General features: G+C 39.4%; 1 protein-coding gene across 1 annotated transcript in view; it reads right to left on the bottom strand.

The window, feature by feature from the left end:
- The window catches only part of fndc3ba (fibronectin type III domain containing 3Ba), a 101965-nt gene that overhangs the window by 21310 nt on the left and 61483 nt on the right, over positions 1-19172 (bottom strand). The window contains 14 exon segments of the mRNA XM_034144376.1: positions 1640-1789; positions 3093-3206; positions 4746-4918; positions 5519-5624; positions 5880-5998; positions 8475-8546; positions 10914-11049; positions 12642-12728; positions 13304-13478; positions 15831-15955; positions 16244-16297; positions 16741-16879; positions 17054-17113; positions 17224-17375. Coding sequence (XP_034000267.1) covers positions 1640-1789; positions 3093-3206; positions 4746-4918; positions 5519-5624; positions 5880-5998; positions 8475-8546; positions 10914-11049; positions 12642-12728; positions 13304-13478; positions 15831-15955; positions 16244-16297; positions 16741-16879; positions 17054-17113; positions 17224-17375 — 1662 coding nt within the window.

Genomic DNA, 19172 nt, shown 5'->3' with positions numbered 1-19172 from the left:
CATAGCTTCAGAGGAGGGGAAACTCAGTGTGTGTGTGTGTGTGTGTGTGTGTGTGTGTGTGTGTGTGTGTGTGTGTGTGTGTGTGATAAGAATACAAAGAAAACAAGAGCACTTATTTATGCACTAGATTAAGAGTCAGAAGGTAAAATCAATTATCATTAACCTTTCACTGGACTCCGTCTGTGTTTGTTTCCTGCTTTTAGGTTCTCCCTTGGTTGTAATTTGTATGCAAGTGTCTGCACTCGTGTTCTTACTTAATGTTCTGTGATGCTTGAAACTGTTCACGTGTTTCAGGTCAGTACAGTTTTTCCAGTAAAGATTCAAGCACTTTCACGGTACCTAAACCAAAAGCTCTCAAAGCATTTATCCTCACATCTAAAATGTTAATATAGATGCGAAGAAATTAAGTTTACAGAATACCTTTATACATTAAAGGTGGGGTAGGTAATTCACTTCAGAAACACTTTTTGTTATATTCCATGGAATGCTCTTAACATCCCGATAGCAATGAATACATTAAGTGCTTTGACAAAAAATCCATAAAAAAATGTCATCTGTGGAAGCTGTGGCGCTGTAAAAAGCACGACCAATCATCTGAGCCGGCCCGGCTAAAATAACTGGATGGCCTACCTGCCTGTCAGCCTTCCATCTGTGCACAAACTTATCTCGTGCCCTCATTGGTCATGTGCGCGTTCGTGTGTGTTGGAGGAGGGGCTCTGTAAGGAAGTCTGAAGGAAGGTGGCTGCGTATTTTCAAATTCTAGCGCACTCGAGCTGGTTTCTCCATTCTTACCTACCCTACCTTTAACTACAGGAATCTATGTAAATTTTAATTTGTATTGTTTCACCAGCTGTTTATATTGACATGGGTTGTATTTTTTGTATGTCTTTGATTGAAATGCTTAGATAAAGGACAACAAATAAGTATCAAAAAAAGTATAATAATATTTGATTTACATGAGAGATTGTGTACAAAATCATGCATCTTTCAAGGAGGATATTTGAATTCACATCTGTGTTTATGTCCTATATAGTGCTACTTATTAGTACTTCCTAAGATAACTTCTCTGTGTGCCTGTGCACGGATGCAGTATCTGTGTGTGAATAAGTGGGTATTTTGTTATATTGTTTTATTTTATAGGTCTTAAAGGATGTTATTTTATCTTATTTTATGAATCTAACATGCTTCAATAGCAATATTTCATTTTACGTTGGTCTTTTTTTTCTTAATCGTTTAACCTTTATTAGAATTACGGCCTTTTTATTACTATTATCTTTTTATTTGTATTTCTGTTGTACCTATATGTTTGTTTTATAGGGTTTTATATTTTATATTGTTGCATCGACTCTTGTGTCTTATGTGTCAGAGAGAAACCATTCTTTCTTTTATTTGTATTATCATACGTTTTACCTCCTTGTGTCTATTAACCTGATAACATGTTATATATTGGTGCATGTATTGTACCTGTAAAGTTACAACAAATAATCTGAGGGGAATGTCTTTTTTAAATGTGATGTGTCATTTTGTAAAGCACTTTGAGCTGCATGTGTTGTATGAAAAGTGTTATATAAAAAAATCGTTATCATTATTATTTAATAAGCACAAGTATGTTTTAAATGTATATTTGTCTGTGTTTTACCTGTAGCCTGCAGCAGAAGTCTGTGGCAGGCGTCAAGTCGGACAGCTCACACTGAGTGGCGGCTCCACAGTAGATGAGCTCCATGGGATCCTCTTCCCTCGCCCACTCCAAGCGATACTCAGAGATGTCTGTACCCGAACCCTCAGGACTCTGCACACACACACACACACACATTACATTACATTGCATTTAGCTGACGCTTTTATCCAAAGTGACTTACAATAAGTGCATTCGACCAAGAAGATACAAACTTGAAGAAAACAGAATCATATAAGTACATTAGGTTTCATAGAGCCAAAACATTTCAAGTGCTACTCAACTAGCTTTAGATAAGCCAGTCCTTTGTTAGTATATAAGTGCTCTGTTAGTATGTAAGTGCTTAGTTAGTATCTAAGTGCTTTTCATTTTGTTTTTCATTTTTTTGTTTTGTTTTTTCATTTTATTGCTCGAAGTGGAGTCGAAAGAGATGAGTTTTCAGTCTGCGCCGGAAGATATGTAAGCTTTCTGCTGTCCTGATGTCAATGGGGAGCTCATTCCACCATTTTGGAGCCAGGATAGCAAACCGACATGTTTTTGCTGATGGGAACTTGGGTCCCCCTCGCAGTGCGGGTGCAGCGAGCCGTTTGGCTGATGCAGAGCGGAGTGCACATGCTGGGGTGTATGGTTTAACCATGTCCTGGATGTAGGAAGGGCCAGAACCATTCACAGCATGGTACGCAAGCACCAGTGTCTTGAAGTGGATTCTAGCAGTTACTGGAAGCCAGTGAAGGGTTTTTCAATTCAATTTATGATAAAACACCAGAGACTTTCTTTTAATTCGGAAACATCATATAGGATAAGTTGGATTGCTATAAACAACACGGTCTCCTGGGTCTAGCGTACTCAGCAGCTCAGGCAGACACATTTAAAGAAGCAGCTTTTTATGTGAGTGATAAAGAAAGAGGGAGGACTCTTTACTCAAGTAAAAGTAAAGAAGTATGGGATTTGAAATGTACTTAAGTAAAAAGTACCCATACCTAGCAGCTGTTTTAAAGAGTACCTGACCTCCCTTTATATTAATAGAACAATAATGTCATTGTTAGCTAATGAATGTTTCCATGCTGAACAACGGCAACATGACAACGTTTTCATTGGTCCCTCTTCTTTAGAGAAGACCAGGAAATGATGGATACATGGATCGTGTTCAAATCAATAGGCACGCAATGACTCTAAATAATAATGATCACGCCACCAAACACACATTCAAACTAAAGGAACCAGCCTGTTTGGAAAATGTAAGAAGTAGAAAGTACAGGTATTTGTAAGAAGTAAAAGTAAAAAGTCGCCAGAAAAATAAGTAGTGGAGTAAAGTACTGATACCAGAAACATTTACTTAAGTACAGTAACGAAGTATTTGTACTCCACTACTTCCCACCTCTGTAAATACTCAAGTGTATTTTTGTCCTTGTCTCACCTCCCAGTTGAGCGTTACGCAGGTGTTACTGGTGAGAGCGATGAGCGGCGCCCCGCACTGGCCAGGAGGGCCCGCTGCAGTCGTCACCTCGGTTGGCTCAGAGGACACTCCGAACTAAAGGAGAAGAAGAGAAACCAGCACACTCAGAAACAGCAGGAGACAGAACAAATCAAACTGGGTTGCCTGTTATGGTAATTGCTATTTAGTTTGGTTTGTCGTTCATGTGTGTGTTGTGTTTTAGAATCAGCCAGTCTGAGTGCTAGTTCCCTCTTGGGCTGTAACACTTACAGTTTGCATCCGAACGCCTGTTGTTAATCTGTCTGGGGCGGTCTGAACTATTACATACGGGCCCTGTAAATGTGTGTCTTAGTGTGGCTCAGAGTTCCCGTTAGCCGGTAATTACCGGACTATGACTGAAATGACTAAAATATGCTGAAGACCCGCAAATCTAAATCTCTCTGGTCAAAATGTCCGGGGCGGTCTGAACTATTACATACGGACCCTGTAAATGTGTGTCTGAGTGTGGCTTCATAAAAATCCATTTGAATTTGAATGAAGTGTGAGCTTTTTAATATTTGTTTTGTTACTGGAAAATTGTATTTTTTCACATGTATATATATATATATTTATTTCTTTTACTTTTTAATGCTATATTTTTTTAATTTCAGAAATATTTTGGACTGTTTATTTTTTGTGTCTTAATTTCTCTTATGTAAATTGCCTTGTTTTTTATGCTGCTGCAACGCAAACATTTCCCAAATTGGGATCAATAAAGTACCTATCTATCTATCTATCTATCCATCTATCTATCTATATATCCATCTATCTATCTATCTATCCATCTATCTATCTATCTATCTATCCATCTATCTATCTATCTATCCATCTATCTATCTATCTATCCATCTATCTATCTATATATCCATCTATCTATCTATCCATCTATCTATCTATATATCTATCCATCTATCTATCTATATATCCATCTATCTATCTATCTATCCATCTATCTATCTATCTATCTATCCATCTATCTATCTATCTATCATCTATCTATCTATCTATCCATCTATCTATCTTTCTATCCATCTATCTATCCATCTATCTATCTATATATCCATCCATCCATCTATCTATCCATCTATCTATCTTTCTATCCATCTATCCATCTATCTATCTATCTATCTATATATCTATCTATCTATCTATCTTTCTATCCATCTATCTATCCATCTATCTATCCATCTATCTTTCTATCCATCTATCCATCTATCTATCCATCTATCCATCTATCCATCTATCCATCTATCCATCTATCCATCTATCCATCTATCCATCTATCCATCTATCCATCTATCCATCTATCCATCTATCTATCTATCTATTTATTATGACCATATAAAGTGGTTCTACAGCTAATGTACTCAATGTGCTGAGTGGATAGTATTGCTATAAGAGCCATTAAAGAGAGATTTATATGCTTGTAAAGTGAAAAATAAGAAGTACTTGTATTCATTTTGAAAAGCTGACTTGTGGAGGTGTATGGTTCTAACATCAGGAAAGGGATTTTTGGTGGATTTCAGGGTAATGCCTGTTGAATTACAAGTGGACGTTTTTTCTCTCGTGTTCCTGATGTTTGTGTAGATTTCTCACCCCAGCTTCGTTGGCAGCCCGCAGTCGGAAGCTGTATGTGGCACCAGGCAGCAGACTACCCACAGTGCATTGCAGCTCTGACCCATGGTAGACCTCTGCTGGCTTAGTGTCCCCCTCGCTCATCTCCAGACTGAACACACACTCCTCACACACTCCCTCAGTGACAGGGGATTCTACAGGGACACAGAGACAATCAAACTATGAACAGATGGCATGAAGAAAAAGCCATCTGAACAGATATGATGTATACGTTTGAACTCTAATACGTTTCGTTTTTGATGTCATGCGTTTACAGATCAGGTCAACAGGTGCTTTTTAAAATCCTCAACAAGGGATTATTCCCACAGCTGCTTCCCCTTAGTTGCAATTTTGTGAAAATAATAAATGAAGAAGACAGTGTGGAAAACCCTCCAATACATTATGTTTGACCTTCAACTAGAGGCCAGTAATTGCATGAGTGCTGTGTGAATGTGAGCTGATTAGGGCTGTGTGCTGTTTATTACACTTGTTAAAACAAGAACTTCATCAGCGTATACTTTTGCCTGCCAACAGATAACAGTACTAATCTGCAATAATAGGCCGATATTAGGAGAGTTACATCAGATATGAGGCTAAGTTAGGCATTTAATGGGCTAAATCATAGCTCAATTAGGTTGAAACATGGTTGACTGAGGTTAATTTAGAGTTGGCCAGGAAACATATTTAGCTGCCAGACGGTGATTAAGCCGCCTTACATAAAACAATCCAAAGCATACGTGTATGTTTGTACTCACCCCATTCTAACTGCACTTCCTTGTGTTTGGCTTTGCCCACAATCCTTGGTGGTTGGCAAGGTCCTGGCGGGACGCTTAATGTACGGACCGGAACACTAACAGTACACTTCAGGATAAACATAGGAAATCACAAAAAAAGATTAAGAATTAGAAATCAGTTTGAATAAAGTTATTTATATGTGGGTTTTTTGTTGATTATCATAATACAGATTGTGGTTTTCCCCACATTTTGTCAACATGAGTAACACTGAGTGCATTACTGCCGCTCAACTACTAACTCAAGTTTCTGAAAATGAACCATAATCTTTCTGGAAGTTGACCAGATAACTTTAGCATGCATGACTGTGTGTTTGTGTCTTACCGGGCTGTGTCCTCCGGTGGTGATGCTACACACACGTAGGCGGTAGTAGGTCCCAGGTGTCAGGCGCTCACACACACATTCTGTTGCTGGACCACTGTAGGCTACATCCCACTGGCTCGCTGCACACACACACACACACACACACAAACAAACAAAAACTGAATTACACAACTGGTCACATACATAAGCATTACATCACACAAAGAATCCCCAGCTGCATTGTCTGTATGCTGAAGTCAATCTAATTATTTCCCCAGAAACAAAATCACTTCACTTTTGCTGCATAAGAGATTTTACACCTAAGCAGAGGTGGGAAGTAGTGGAGTACTTCTTAAATTTTTAACACAAATACCTGTACTTTCTACTTCTTACATTTTCCAAACAGGCTGGTTACTTTAGTTTGAATGTGTGTTTGGTGGCGTGATCATTATTATTTAGAGTCATTGCGTGCCTATTGATTTGAACAATGACATTATTGTTCTATTAATATAAAGGGAGGTCAGTTACTCTTTAAAACAGCTGGTACTTGTGGGTACTTTTTACTTAAGTACATTTCAAAGCCCATACTTCTTTACTTTTACTTGAGTAAAGAAGTTTAGTCAGTACTTCTACTTTTACCAGAGTATTTTGTACTTCTACTTGAGTAAAGGATGTGTGTACTCTTGCCATCTCTGCACCTAAGTTATTGACATACTCTGACAACAGCTCACTGAGGAGTTCAAGTAGATCAAAAATAACGACTTCAGTGACTGCTCCGAGCTTACCCTATCTGTTTCAGAGCAGTGAAGCACACGCATACATTACATTTCATTTAGCTGACGCTTTTATCCAAAGCGACTTACAATGACCGATTACAGGGACATTCTCCCTGGAGTAACTAAGGACTAAGTGCCTTACTCAAGGGCACACGAGGTTGAACTCACAACCTTCCGATCTTCAGCCCACCTCACTATCCATTAGACCGCCACTATCCCATACATAATACACAAATAATACTTTAATGAATTACAGCGACCAAAATGGGCTGAGTCATGGCTGTTCCAAGAGTTCACCCCTGGTGTGATTTAGCGAGAGGTAAAAAGCTTAAAAGGTCACAAAAAAAATGAGGACTTGGAGAAAATAAACAGAGAGGGTGGAGGGTGAATCGTGGGTGAACAAATATATCTAGTTTTAAAAGCCCTGAATACCTATTTTTCACAGTCAGCAATAACATTATTTCACTAGAGATGTTGTTCTGTATTTTGTCCGTGGTCTTCTCGCTGGTTTAAAGATGGGTAACACTTAAAGTGGACCTATCATGCTATATTTGAATAATATAGTGTAGGACCATACCTATATAAGGCATATTTATACTTTTTTTTTTTCAAAATACCAAACAGATCATGCATTTTAGCCATGCCTCATTTCGCTCAATTTGACAATTTATAGCTCTGTTTTTGCAAGGGTTGATTCTGTGAGCAACAGCACCATCTAGAGGCCTGGCATATGTACTACAGCGTCTCCAGCGCTTTCGAACGGCAATGGCCGTGGCTGTCTCCTCCTGATTGGTGGAGTTGGCCCAATAGCCGTAGCGTCACTTTCTTGACGTCAGGAAAGTGTTCAAATCTGGATCAGTTTTTATCAGATCCGTTGCAGCCCCTTTTTTAGAGATTTGGGTATGGAGGAAAATAGAGAGGGTTGTGTTTTCTGACACTTGGTGAGTTCCCTGGAACACCGGGGACACATTTTCATGTATAAAAGACGTACAAAAGTGCATTTTGCATGATAGGTCCCCTTTAAAGAAAATATGATGTAAGAATATGACAGTTGGTTTTTAGGTCAAATTTGATCAAATGACACCCACTCCCTGATGAAGCCGATGAGGTCTTTAAAGGTCAAGCTTTTTATTATTGATTACTAAGTAGGACATTTGTATTAGTCATGGATATGAAATACTTATGAGGCCAGGTTCTCAGGGTTAATTCAAAGTTAAGATCCTTAGCTGATCTTTAAACATTTTCATCTAATCAAAACTGCAGTGCTAGACAAATCCTATCACATTCAGTCACACTGTCTGACTTGAGTTGCAGACAATCCAGGGGCAGATTTCTCGAATTACATTATTTCAGTCCACTGATAGCAATCAAATTAACATATGGTTAGATATCTGCTGCTGTAGATCTTCTTACATTACCAATGCAAGAGTATTTATCATCTATTCTTCTGTTCTTTGATTTTCAACACTAATCTCCAAAAAACAACAAACGTATTTTTCTCTGACATTATTGAATGAATACAGATTAAAGCACTTATGCACTTATTTCTCGCCCTGCTGAAGGAAAAAAAGAACATTTGGTTTCCTGGATTATGTGGTCAATTCTTAAAATGCTGAATGCTAAATGGATGCTAACAAAGGGTAAATTGAGGGCGCAAGTCGTCTTAGGGGAGTAAGTGAGAGAAATTGAGGCACAGGGAGAAATAACACAGGGGGGTGAGGACAGATGGTACATTTAGAGCAGACTTTTATAAGAGGATGGACTGAATAATGACTCAAATTAGCCGGATAGTGGCACCCATGGATGGATGGACTTTTAGATTCAGACATATGGATCCTACCTTCAGAGCATCCCTCGGAGATCTCTAGCAGGTATGTTAGAGCCTCTGAGCCCCCGGTGTCCTGGGGAGGATCTGTTGGATGATTAGGAAGGCACATTTCAATTTGGGTAATACATATCATAAGCAGGAGAGAAATATGTGTGAAACATTTGCATCCTGACATTTATGACTTCAGTTCAAAGACATCAAATAAGAAAAACTGGCTCAGTATTAGCACACATCAATTGAAAAATGATGAACACATTCATAAGTCATCCGTTAGACTCTTCATGACATTTAGCCTCCTCATCAATCCTGAAGACATTATGCGATATCTCATAAAGTGTCAGGAACTGTGACAAATTGTCTGTCTTTCAGCCAAACAAAAGAGCATAGTTATGTAATTGCTGCACATGTTTCAGTAGTAAGGGAGCTAATAAAAGCTTCCTTTTGTTTTGTTTTCATGTGTATATGGCCTATTTGGAAAAAACTAAACATTTTACAGAAATTGTGATAGCGACTGGAGCATAATATGCTATAGGGAATGATTTATTCTGAGATTGTAGGTAAATCAGCACTGCTGGAAGCAACCTCCTCAGCTGTGCCACTTCTCATACATTACATGTCACTTGTTAGACGCTTTTATCCAAAGCGACTAACATGCTCAATACTGTGGACAATCCCCACCACCTCTGTGCTGAAACCACTGCACAAAACACATTTCAATTTTAAAGGTCACCTATTATGCAAAATCCACTTTTTCATGTCTCTTCTACATCAACATGTGTCCCCTCTGTGAAAAGAGATTCTGAAAGTTTCAGGAAAAAAGATTCTCTCTCTTTTTGTCCTGATCCATTTATATAAAAAACCTGTCTGAAAATGAGCTGATCAGATTTTGGCCACTTTATGATGTCATAACGATGTTTTGGCTTGTGTAACCATTAGCCAATCACCAACCAAGGTAACCCCCCCCCCCTACCTTATCACCTGAATTTGGTGTGAAGTGTCTTGCCCAGGGACACAACGACATGCTGACTGCAGTGGGGTTTGAACCTGTTACCCCCTGATCCGAACACCAACGCACAACCCACTGCACCACACGCCTCCTCCATACTTATTGTATCAACACTGGAGCAATAATTGCAGTGAGGCACACTCTCGGGTGGTACAGTTATAATAAATAAGCACAAGTAAAAAAAAAAGCAGCAGGGGAATACAGTGCAGCTACATCACTTTGAAATGGCCAAGCTGTTGTTGGTGGACAAATCACACTAATATACCAACTAACTAAACATCCTTTAATTGTTTAACATAAAAAATATGTTGTGTTTACAGCTTTTATAGTAAAGTGAATGATATAAATGGTGATTGAGATCAGTGCATTTGAGAAAGGGCAGGCTGCAGTACTAGCGCAGGACAGATGGACGGCTGCAGACATGAGGACTTTTATGGCTGCTAATTCAGTTTCATGATAACACTCCAGAGGCAGCAGTTTGTCAATGACTATCCATCACTACATTTCCTCTGCAATACGCTCTGTTCGACCTTTTTGATTACAAAAGCAACAACCTAATAAAACAATGACACTTTGGACATTTATTTGAATCAAACCAATGAAAACCAGATTATTTTAAAACTATATTCTTATATTATCCCAATAATAAATGTACAAAATGTTCAACCTTTGCTTTCTTTCTTTTTAAAGCAATCCTAAGTATCTCAGCAGTCTTTAACCTGTTAAGCCCCAAAGCCCCCGTCGGCGGGTCTTTTTCTTTTTTTTCTTTGGATGGAATGAATACCTATGGTGATAATTCAATGTAATACATCATTTTTATAGTCTGGTACCTGAAAAAGGTCAAATGGCACTGATGGAACCAGATGTACCCAAATGTGCCGAAAGCTTATTCCGCCTGGACTTATTTTTGCTAAACCTCTCTAAAAAGGTCAAATCTCACTTGTTTTGCCTCAATCTTGATACAGGGTACTTATTATATGTTATAGTTTGGATTCCTAAAGCTTTTAGTCTACCATCCCATCATTCAAGGGTGGTTTTCACTATAAGTAATGTTTTTTCTTTAGCCGGAGGTAAGAATTTACATTTTTTTACTATATTCCATCTGAATTTACTCTGACTGAGAAAAATCTATATTGATTCTGACACTTCTACATCCAACTCACAGATGTAACCTTGCTTTGATAAAATAAATTATTCATATAACCCTTTTAGAAGTGAAGTTGTAGTCATTTGTTTTGGGCATGTCATTTTCGAGCCTGAAACCTGAAAAACAGGCTCGGGGCTTAACAGGTTAAATTGACTACATGATCAAAATAAAGGGTTAAAACTAAAAGAAGAATTCACTTTTGGTGGTTATGTTTCCCTGTAGACTTTGTGTATTTCCACTGGTCAATGCACCAGAATGTTTAATGCATGTGCATGTGTGTGTTGGTGCGTATCTTTACCCCATGTGATGGTGAATCCGTAGGGGGTTTCTGCAGTGACACAGGGGGTAGATGGAGGGCCTGGTTTGTCTGGATTGGTGGTGCACACCAACACTTCACTGGGACTGCTCTTTCCCTCCATGTTTGATGCTATGAGCTGCAGGAAATGGGCGGGGAAATTGACAAATGTAAGCGTTGATAAAGGAAGGACAGTGTAAGGCGAACAAAAGAAAAGGAAAACAGCAAATAGGAAAATAGGGTGTGCCAGAATGACAGGATACAGAGAAAGGATGGTATGAAGCGTGGGAGAAAGCAAGAAAAGGGTAAGAGAAGACACAAGGAGTAACAGTGGGGTGGTAATGGTGTGGACATTTATCAATAAGTAAAGAAACAGCCTGATAAATAGAAGCCATTACTCTCTGTTCCTCCACCTGTGTCTTCATCCCTCTTCAGTTTAATTCTTCCATTAACCCAACCCATGTGGACAATCAATTATTTGTTCCCAGATGCTCTCAGCAGGTGGCCATCACAAAGAACACAGGTGTCTCTTGTGAGCATGTATGTTCATGTACTCGGGTTAAATCAGATTATGCAAGTGAGGACAGGTACACGTGAGTGGAAGTCCACAGGAGATGTTTTATACGATTGAACCGTAATACATGGCTAACAAGACACACTCAGCAGTGGTTACATTCATGATTGTGCGAACTCGCTTACAGAGATTCACTGATGGTACATTTTGTCTCACAATGTCCCCTCATGATGAAATGCTATCACAGCTTTTAGTCGAGCCGGACAGTGTTCTCTACTCGCTAAATGGCTGATGAGTGGCCTTCCTTCACTTCTGCTCAATTTGCAGTCAAATTACTGGTGGTATACTGATTATACTGTACTGTATTCATTCCTAGATTGATTGATGTTTTATAATTACAGAAAGTCGCCTGAATACATTTGTATCCTTGGAAACATTTACCAGAAAGAGACCATCACTGACTGGAAATTGATTAATAGGCAGACATGATGACTCGTTTTATGAGCTGTTCTCAAGCCAGAAAGCCGAATTCAAACTAAAATAAGTTATTGGGGGTTTTTACGTAACTTTTAAGCTACATTTTTACTTTTTATTTGAACAACATCCTATTTAGGAAATCCCACTTAACTCATACACCAAAAACAGCTAATGCTATATCATGCTAATTCTTATTCATTTCTATCATTCTGAAACATGTATACACGCAGAAACGTTTGCTTCCAGTAGAGTTTTCTAGATGAGAAGACTTAGAGTACTCTAATGTTTGTAAGGTTAACATGAAGCTATAACCTGCAGATATAAAGCTGGACTTGCTTTTCCAATGAGTTTCTGGAGTCTTACTGTAGCTAAGCTAACTGGCTGCAATGTTAGCTTCATATTTACACACACAGACATGAGAGTGGTATAGGTCTTCTCTAACTCTCAACCAGAAGTATCAACAAAAAGTTCAATGCAACAAAGTTCCCGCAGCTTAAAATGATAATATAATATTTAGCTGGGGGAAGTTTGTAGGTATACTTATACTCATCAGACTTTGAAACTGATTATATCGTTTTAAGCTGTGCTTTGTTGCATGACATAGCCTACCCCCCCCCCCCCCCCACCCCCCCTTCTCTCCCATTTCCACTCTTTCCTCTACACCGTAATCTGTCCAGTGAAGGTGAAAATACCAACAAAATAATCTTTAAAATAAATAAATGGGGAAAGTTGTGACTCACCCTGAATTTATACTGTGTACTCCTCTTCAGTCCTTGTACAGTACAGGTCAAGTTTTCTCCAGTGTACTTAGGATGAAAGTCTGTTCCCTGTGGGAAATAAGGACACAACAAATCTGTCAGTGTGTGTGTGTGTGTGTGAGGTATTAGTCCGGTATTGATTAAAATGTACATTTATAAACAGATGTATGCAGTAAATGCTGAATTTGACTTTGTACAAATGTGCGTGTAAGGGGGAGTAAGGAGTGCCTTTTATGCAATTCCTTTCTTATTTACATACAACAGTGCATATGGTGTGTCCAAGCTTGTGTATGAAATAAATTACTGCTCTTTGCATCTGCTGTGCTGTCCATCTCTCCAGACTATTTTGCAATGCAAGCAATTATTTCTATTTCCTTAAAATAGTATCAGTTTTTTAGGTATATAGTTTCCTGGGGGAAGTTTTGTATTCTCTTATTGCTCTTCTCGTGACTGACAGCACAGAGCTGAATGAAACACCACGAAAACAAATTTCACAAAACCAAGTTTGCTATGGTGGATTGTGTAGGTCCTGAAACGTATCTATGAGGCCTGGTTTTAATATAAAGAAAAATAAACCTGTGCCAGCAAGATAAACTTAATAAATGTTTTCTTATGGTATAGGTTTACATGTGCACGGTACTCACGCTGTTGTCCTCCTGGATCTCGAGTGTGTATTTGAGTTGCTCCTCGCTCGGACTGCCCTCAGGACGCCCCCACTCCAGGGTCACCCAGGACACCCCCGCCCTGACCAGCCGCGGCGCCAGAGGCAGAGCAGGCAGGGTGCCCATGGTGTAGAACACCACCTCTGTGCTGAAACCACTGCACAAAACACATTTCAATTTTAAAGGTCACATATTATGCAAAATCCACTTTGTCATGTCTTTTCTACATCAACATGTGTCCCCTCTGTGGAAAGAGATTCTGGAAGTTTCAGGAAAAAGATTCTCTCACTTTTTGTCCTGATCCATTTATATAAAAACCTGTCTGAAAATGAGCTGATCAGATTTTGGCCACTTTATGATGTCATAACGTTTTTTTGGCTTGTGTAACCATTAGCCAATCAGCAACCAAGGTAACCCCCCCCTACCTTATCACCTGAATCTCCTCCTAGAGCACCATTGAGTTCTTTTTAACCAAATATCTCTCAGAGGGGCGTGGGGAGGGGCTCCTTATTTTCATCTAAAGTAACAGACAGAGAATCAGCACTTTTGAAACAGGGCTGAAACAGAGGGGATTATGGGATGCTGCAATGATCTGTTTGGTGTTTGGAGCCAAACACTTCAGAGACATGTTTTGTATATATCTGAGACCTATAATATATTGATGAAAAACAGTATAATAGGGGACCTTTAAGTCACAGTCTTGCTTATATTCAACTTGCTCAAGCAAATAAAAGAACCCTTTGGATTACTTTTAAGGTTAGAGAGGTTATGGTTCATGAATTACAATTTCACAGATGCTGAGAGGAGAAGATTTGAAAAGTGAAAGCCGGGGAAAATGTGATTAAGATTTTCTAATGCTGTCATCAATTGTCATTTTCAGGTGAAGGGTTCTAGGTGATGGGGCTTGGAGGATCAAAGATGAGAGAATAAAAAAACTACAATTTTAAGACTATGTGTGACAAGGGAACATTTAGAATGAAGGTATTCTGATTCTGATTAGATATACATGTCCGACGCCAGATGGAAAACAGGAGGTGACGACGGGTAATTTGAGAGTAGCAGCAGGAGGGAAATTATTTGAATGTATGGGCAGCAGCAGGGGTTAAGGTGGTCGGAAAACATTTTAAAATTACGAATAATATATAACAATCGGTATCCATGTGCCGAGTATGTTTGTAAGAGCAAGTGTTCCTATGGATTCAAAAGTAATTTAAACTAAATGAAGCATTAAGGCTCTCCTGAAATCAGCCATATAGCTTATATCTCCTCTCTCACGCTCACTTTCCCCCATTACTTTTTCCCTCTCAACCTTACGACTAAAAGGAGAGATGTGCACTGCCATAATGACAAAGAGGAGACGAGAGGAAATGGAGGGAAAAGGAGAAAAACGACTCCTGTCTCTTGTGCTATAATTGCCACAGGTAGACTGGGGCATGTTTGTGAGTCTCTGTCCCTCAATTTATCATCAAAATGTACTATATGTTTTGGCTGACATTGATACAATATGTACTCGTATACTGTCCATGGTTACTTAACACAAGAACCGCCAACGGGTACATTTTACCCGCAGCTCTTTCTTGATTGTATGTCACTTTTTTTCAATAAAATATTCAAGTCTCCCAGTCTGTGACTTTTCCTGAAAGTGTGTTATGTAGCACCTTCTGTTGTTAAAAATGGTCAATATGAAGTCAGGTTGAAAAAAATGGCCCAAAAAATAGCCATTTATACCCATCAGCGCCAGCGGGTAATATTTACCTTATAGAAAATGTAGTGATTTTCGAGCTATTGATTTTGCGCATAAACATGACGTGTTGCTATAGCAACGCCTGTTGTCTACTGCGGTTCCTTATAGATAGAGAGATAGAGAGATAGATAGAGGGATAGATAGATAGAGAGGTAGAGAGATAGATAGATATATAGTTATAGATAGATAGATAGATAGATAGATAAATAGATAAATAGATAGATAGATAGATAGTTATAGATAGTTATAGATAGATATATAGAGAGATAGATAGAGAGAGAGAGAGAGACACTTTGCACATAACTCATGGTAGCGATATGTTATACTTCATGCTATCTGCACAAACTAAATATCATATGAAAGCTGAGAGTCCACAGATTCTATTGGTATAAGTTTCATCACTGTGCGATCAAAACTCACTGTTAACCCTGTGTTCTAGTATGATAAATAAAAGAACATTGTACCTTGAAAATCAATGCATTCTAATAGCGGGTACATTTTACCCATTGGCGGTTTTAGGTATACAGCGACCCCTGGCTTTATCTAGTGTTAAACAATGGTTGCAGACCTCATATCATTTTAAGGGCCAATTGACATGTATTACAGTAAATCCATGCTTCTACAGTATATAAATAAGGGAATAAAAATAGTTACTACATATGCTTCCAATGCTATTCTTCGTGATCTGTGCATGAATACATTTCTCCTTTTGGTGTATTTGTTGGTCGCACATATGTTTATGTATTCAGTCAGAGACAACAGTACCTTGTGCCAATGTCGTTGCGTGCAGCCACTCTGAACGTGTAGCCGCAGGCGGGAAACAGTCGTGACACCTTATAGTGTCTCTGGCTCCCAAAGTAACATTCTCTGAAAACACTGTTCTTCTTTCCCTGCAGAGGAGAGAAGAGATAAATGCATGAAAACGATGGAAAATAAAGTAAATAAGATAATATATAAGAGGGCGACAAGATCCATGGCAACAGGAGAATTGTAAGGAAAAATCAAAAGGAAAATGTGTGGCTGACACAGATCGGAAAGACATCATTCACAACTTATTAAATCTTGTCTGAGGAGCCGGATGTTGACATCTGTTTAGTGATGTCTGCGATAGGTAAGAGTGCTTTTTGGAAGTAAGGGGAAGGCATGACAGAAGATGGAAGAGTGAGAGACAGACTCACCTCGTCCCACTCGAGCAGGTAGTTTGTAATTTTGGCTCCGTTGTCGCCCGGGGGCTGTGGACGTGAGGAAAATGGACAGAGAGAGGCAGAAAGGAGACAAGAGAGAGATGAATAGATTAGCAAAGGATAAAATAATCTGACACTGACAGACAAAATACCTGCTGTGACTTTATGATTGGCCTCATATCCTGTCTGGGTAACTGATGCCACTTTTTATCAGTGACAGTGTGAGGGGATAAAATAACTTGTGTAAGAAGAAGTTAAGCTAGGTATTGAATCAAGTAACATACTCTTCCCTTTACTCAAAGAATAAAGTTTTTCTCCAAGTGTATAACTCTACAAACTGGTAAGGTGGACATAAAAACCTAGAGTCTTGTTTGGCAGTGTGGATTTATCCATTAGAACCAAATGATTATAAGTCACTGTGATGTTTATTGGGGCAAAATGTGTTACCGAATGTCTTTGTGATGAACAGGCATGTGTGTTTGTGCCGGTACCTTCCACTGTAGGGTGAGGGTGCTCTTGGTGCGGTGGGAGAGTTTCGGGCTCAGCGGGACATCGGGGATGCTGCAGTGAGTGGTGAACGAGCCGGTCTCTGAACACGAGCCTCGAACCAAGTTGTACATTGCCGACACCCTTTAGCAAACACACAAGACATCAAAATCAATAAGGCTGGATAAAGCTTGAATCCTAATATTGTGAATACCCACAAACCTGACTTATAGATATTAGGAATGTGACAAAAACACAGGATTGAAGTCGTTTTAACACCATATCCAAGTCATGAATGTCCTATGGGAAAGTCCTTACCGTACGTGGTAGTCTGACGCTGGTCTTAGGTCTTTCAGGTGGTACTCCATTTCTTCGCCACTGAAAACAAACACACAAACAAAGCATAAAAATCACAGCAGTATCCTTTTGATGTTTCTGTATTTGAAGCTGATGCCTTGCACTTTATACATTTGGAGTGTGTTTCCTACCTGTATATAAGGCGAAACTTTCCATCTCGTCCCTTATCTGAGAGAGAGACCTCGAAGGAGCAGGACACAGTCATCCCGTTACTTAACCTGTTCCCCAGCCCTGCCGGGGGGGCCCAGCACAGCCGTGCAGCCCGCGCCTGCACATTAGAAACCTGTAAAGACACAAATAAACGTAAATATACACAAAAAAACACTATTGTTTTATTTTATTTCTCAGAAATCCTTTGCAGCAGTCATTCTAACCTCTGGAACGTGTAGTTAAGATACATCCATTTTATTTTAAAGGTCTGTTTTAGTATGTATTAGGCTCTGTGTGTGTGTGTGTGTAAAGCAATGCGGCGTTGAAATCACCCCTCATATTTGACCATTTTCCACTAATCCATTGTTCCGGGAACACGTACGAAAATAATAAATAAACAAACAAGGAATCAGAGGCTTGCGTGTGTGTGTGTGTGTGTGTGTGTGTGTGTGTGTGTGTGTGTGTGTGTGTGTGTGTGTTTAACAGCATGTCTGTCTTTGTGTCTGCAAGTGCCTACATGTTTATGGGAGTTTTAGTTGTGGCACATGGTGGGTGAGCCAATTTAGCGTGATTTAGCACAGTCTGCTGCTATTCCAGACTCCACATCCACTGAGTAGGCGATGAATGCGCCTTGAGGGCATTGCAAAACCACAACCATGCCTAGACTGTCTATGAAGAAGACAGACGTGTCATTTTATGAGAGTTTTGATCACAATGATTACGTTTTATGGGAACATATCACTGTGTCCATATGCCTGAGGACACCATTGTATTTTATGTAACATTTTGTACAACTAGGAATATTTTTTCCAACACTTATTCTGTCAATCACTTCGCTCACATGTACACTTTGGCTGCATACATAATACTTAATAATGAATGGCCTGATAATGCAAGCAGAAGAAGCTTGAGAACAGCCAAAATTAGGAAAGACTGTGAGACTTAACGGCCCGTCCACACAGCGGCGTGCGTTGAAGCCCTTCTGCTTGTTATATTTCACTTCAGCTAAACGTCAACACCTACCTGCTATGAAAGCGAAGCCATACAACCAGAGGAACAATATTTTATAATTTCTTTATGAAGAACTTTTTCATTTAAGCTCTGCCACTGACACCTGCTACCACGTCTCTACGGCACACAGCTCAATCCATCACAAGGCATTTCTGCTGCAGGGCAGGGAGGAAGGACTATTACATCACTATCGGTCCCTGTAAATCCACCACTACCGCCGCCTATATAAATGCATAAAGAAAAAATGTAGTTTCAAAAGTGACAGATCGTAGAGTCTGCATTTTATAACACAAAATAGCAATCGTTGAGACAGAACGATCTCAAATATTTTGTTGAGCAGTATCGACTATAATACCATGGCTGTGTCAGCAAAAGGTGGATTGATGTGATGAGAGCAAATAAACTGCTGTTTCCATCAACTTCAAATCTCCTGAAGGGCTCAAAACTCACACCTTACTTCTCTTTTTCTGTCACCACTCGATGTTCTCTTTCTAATTCAACCCCTGCTATTAACTTAAAATAAATCAAATGTTCCCTTCCTGCTGACCAAACTGCTTCAACTAGGAGGGAGCAATTCCTCTCTACCAAACCATGTCTGCATGGGTAGAGCTCATTAATTTGCATTCCCCCCCCCGGGGGAGAAAGAGTGTCATAAATGCAGAGTGGGAAGTGAGTGTTGTGGGTGAGCTGATGCTGCCCTCATGTGGCCAGGGTGAGCAGAGCATAAAGGACTGGTTACCTTCCCAGTCAGTTACTAAAAAGCCCCAAATGACTTCATAATGACAGAGACACAGCATTCCACGATAGTTCTTCAAATCTTTATTCTTCAACTTCATCTTCTTATTTCAGTTCTTCCGCACGTTTTTTGCCGTCGAATAACTTCAGCCTACTTTCAGCTACAGAAACCATTCAAATATCA

Source organism: Trematomus bernacchii, unplaced genomic scaffold (genome assembly GCF_902827165.1).
Source record: "Trematomus bernacchii unplaced genomic scaffold, fTreBer1.1, whole genome shotgun sequence".
NCBI lineage: Eukaryota > Metazoa > Chordata > Actinopteri > Perciformes > Nototheniidae > Trematomus > Trematomus bernacchii.
This window is presented reverse-complemented; position numbering and strand designations above follow the sequence as displayed.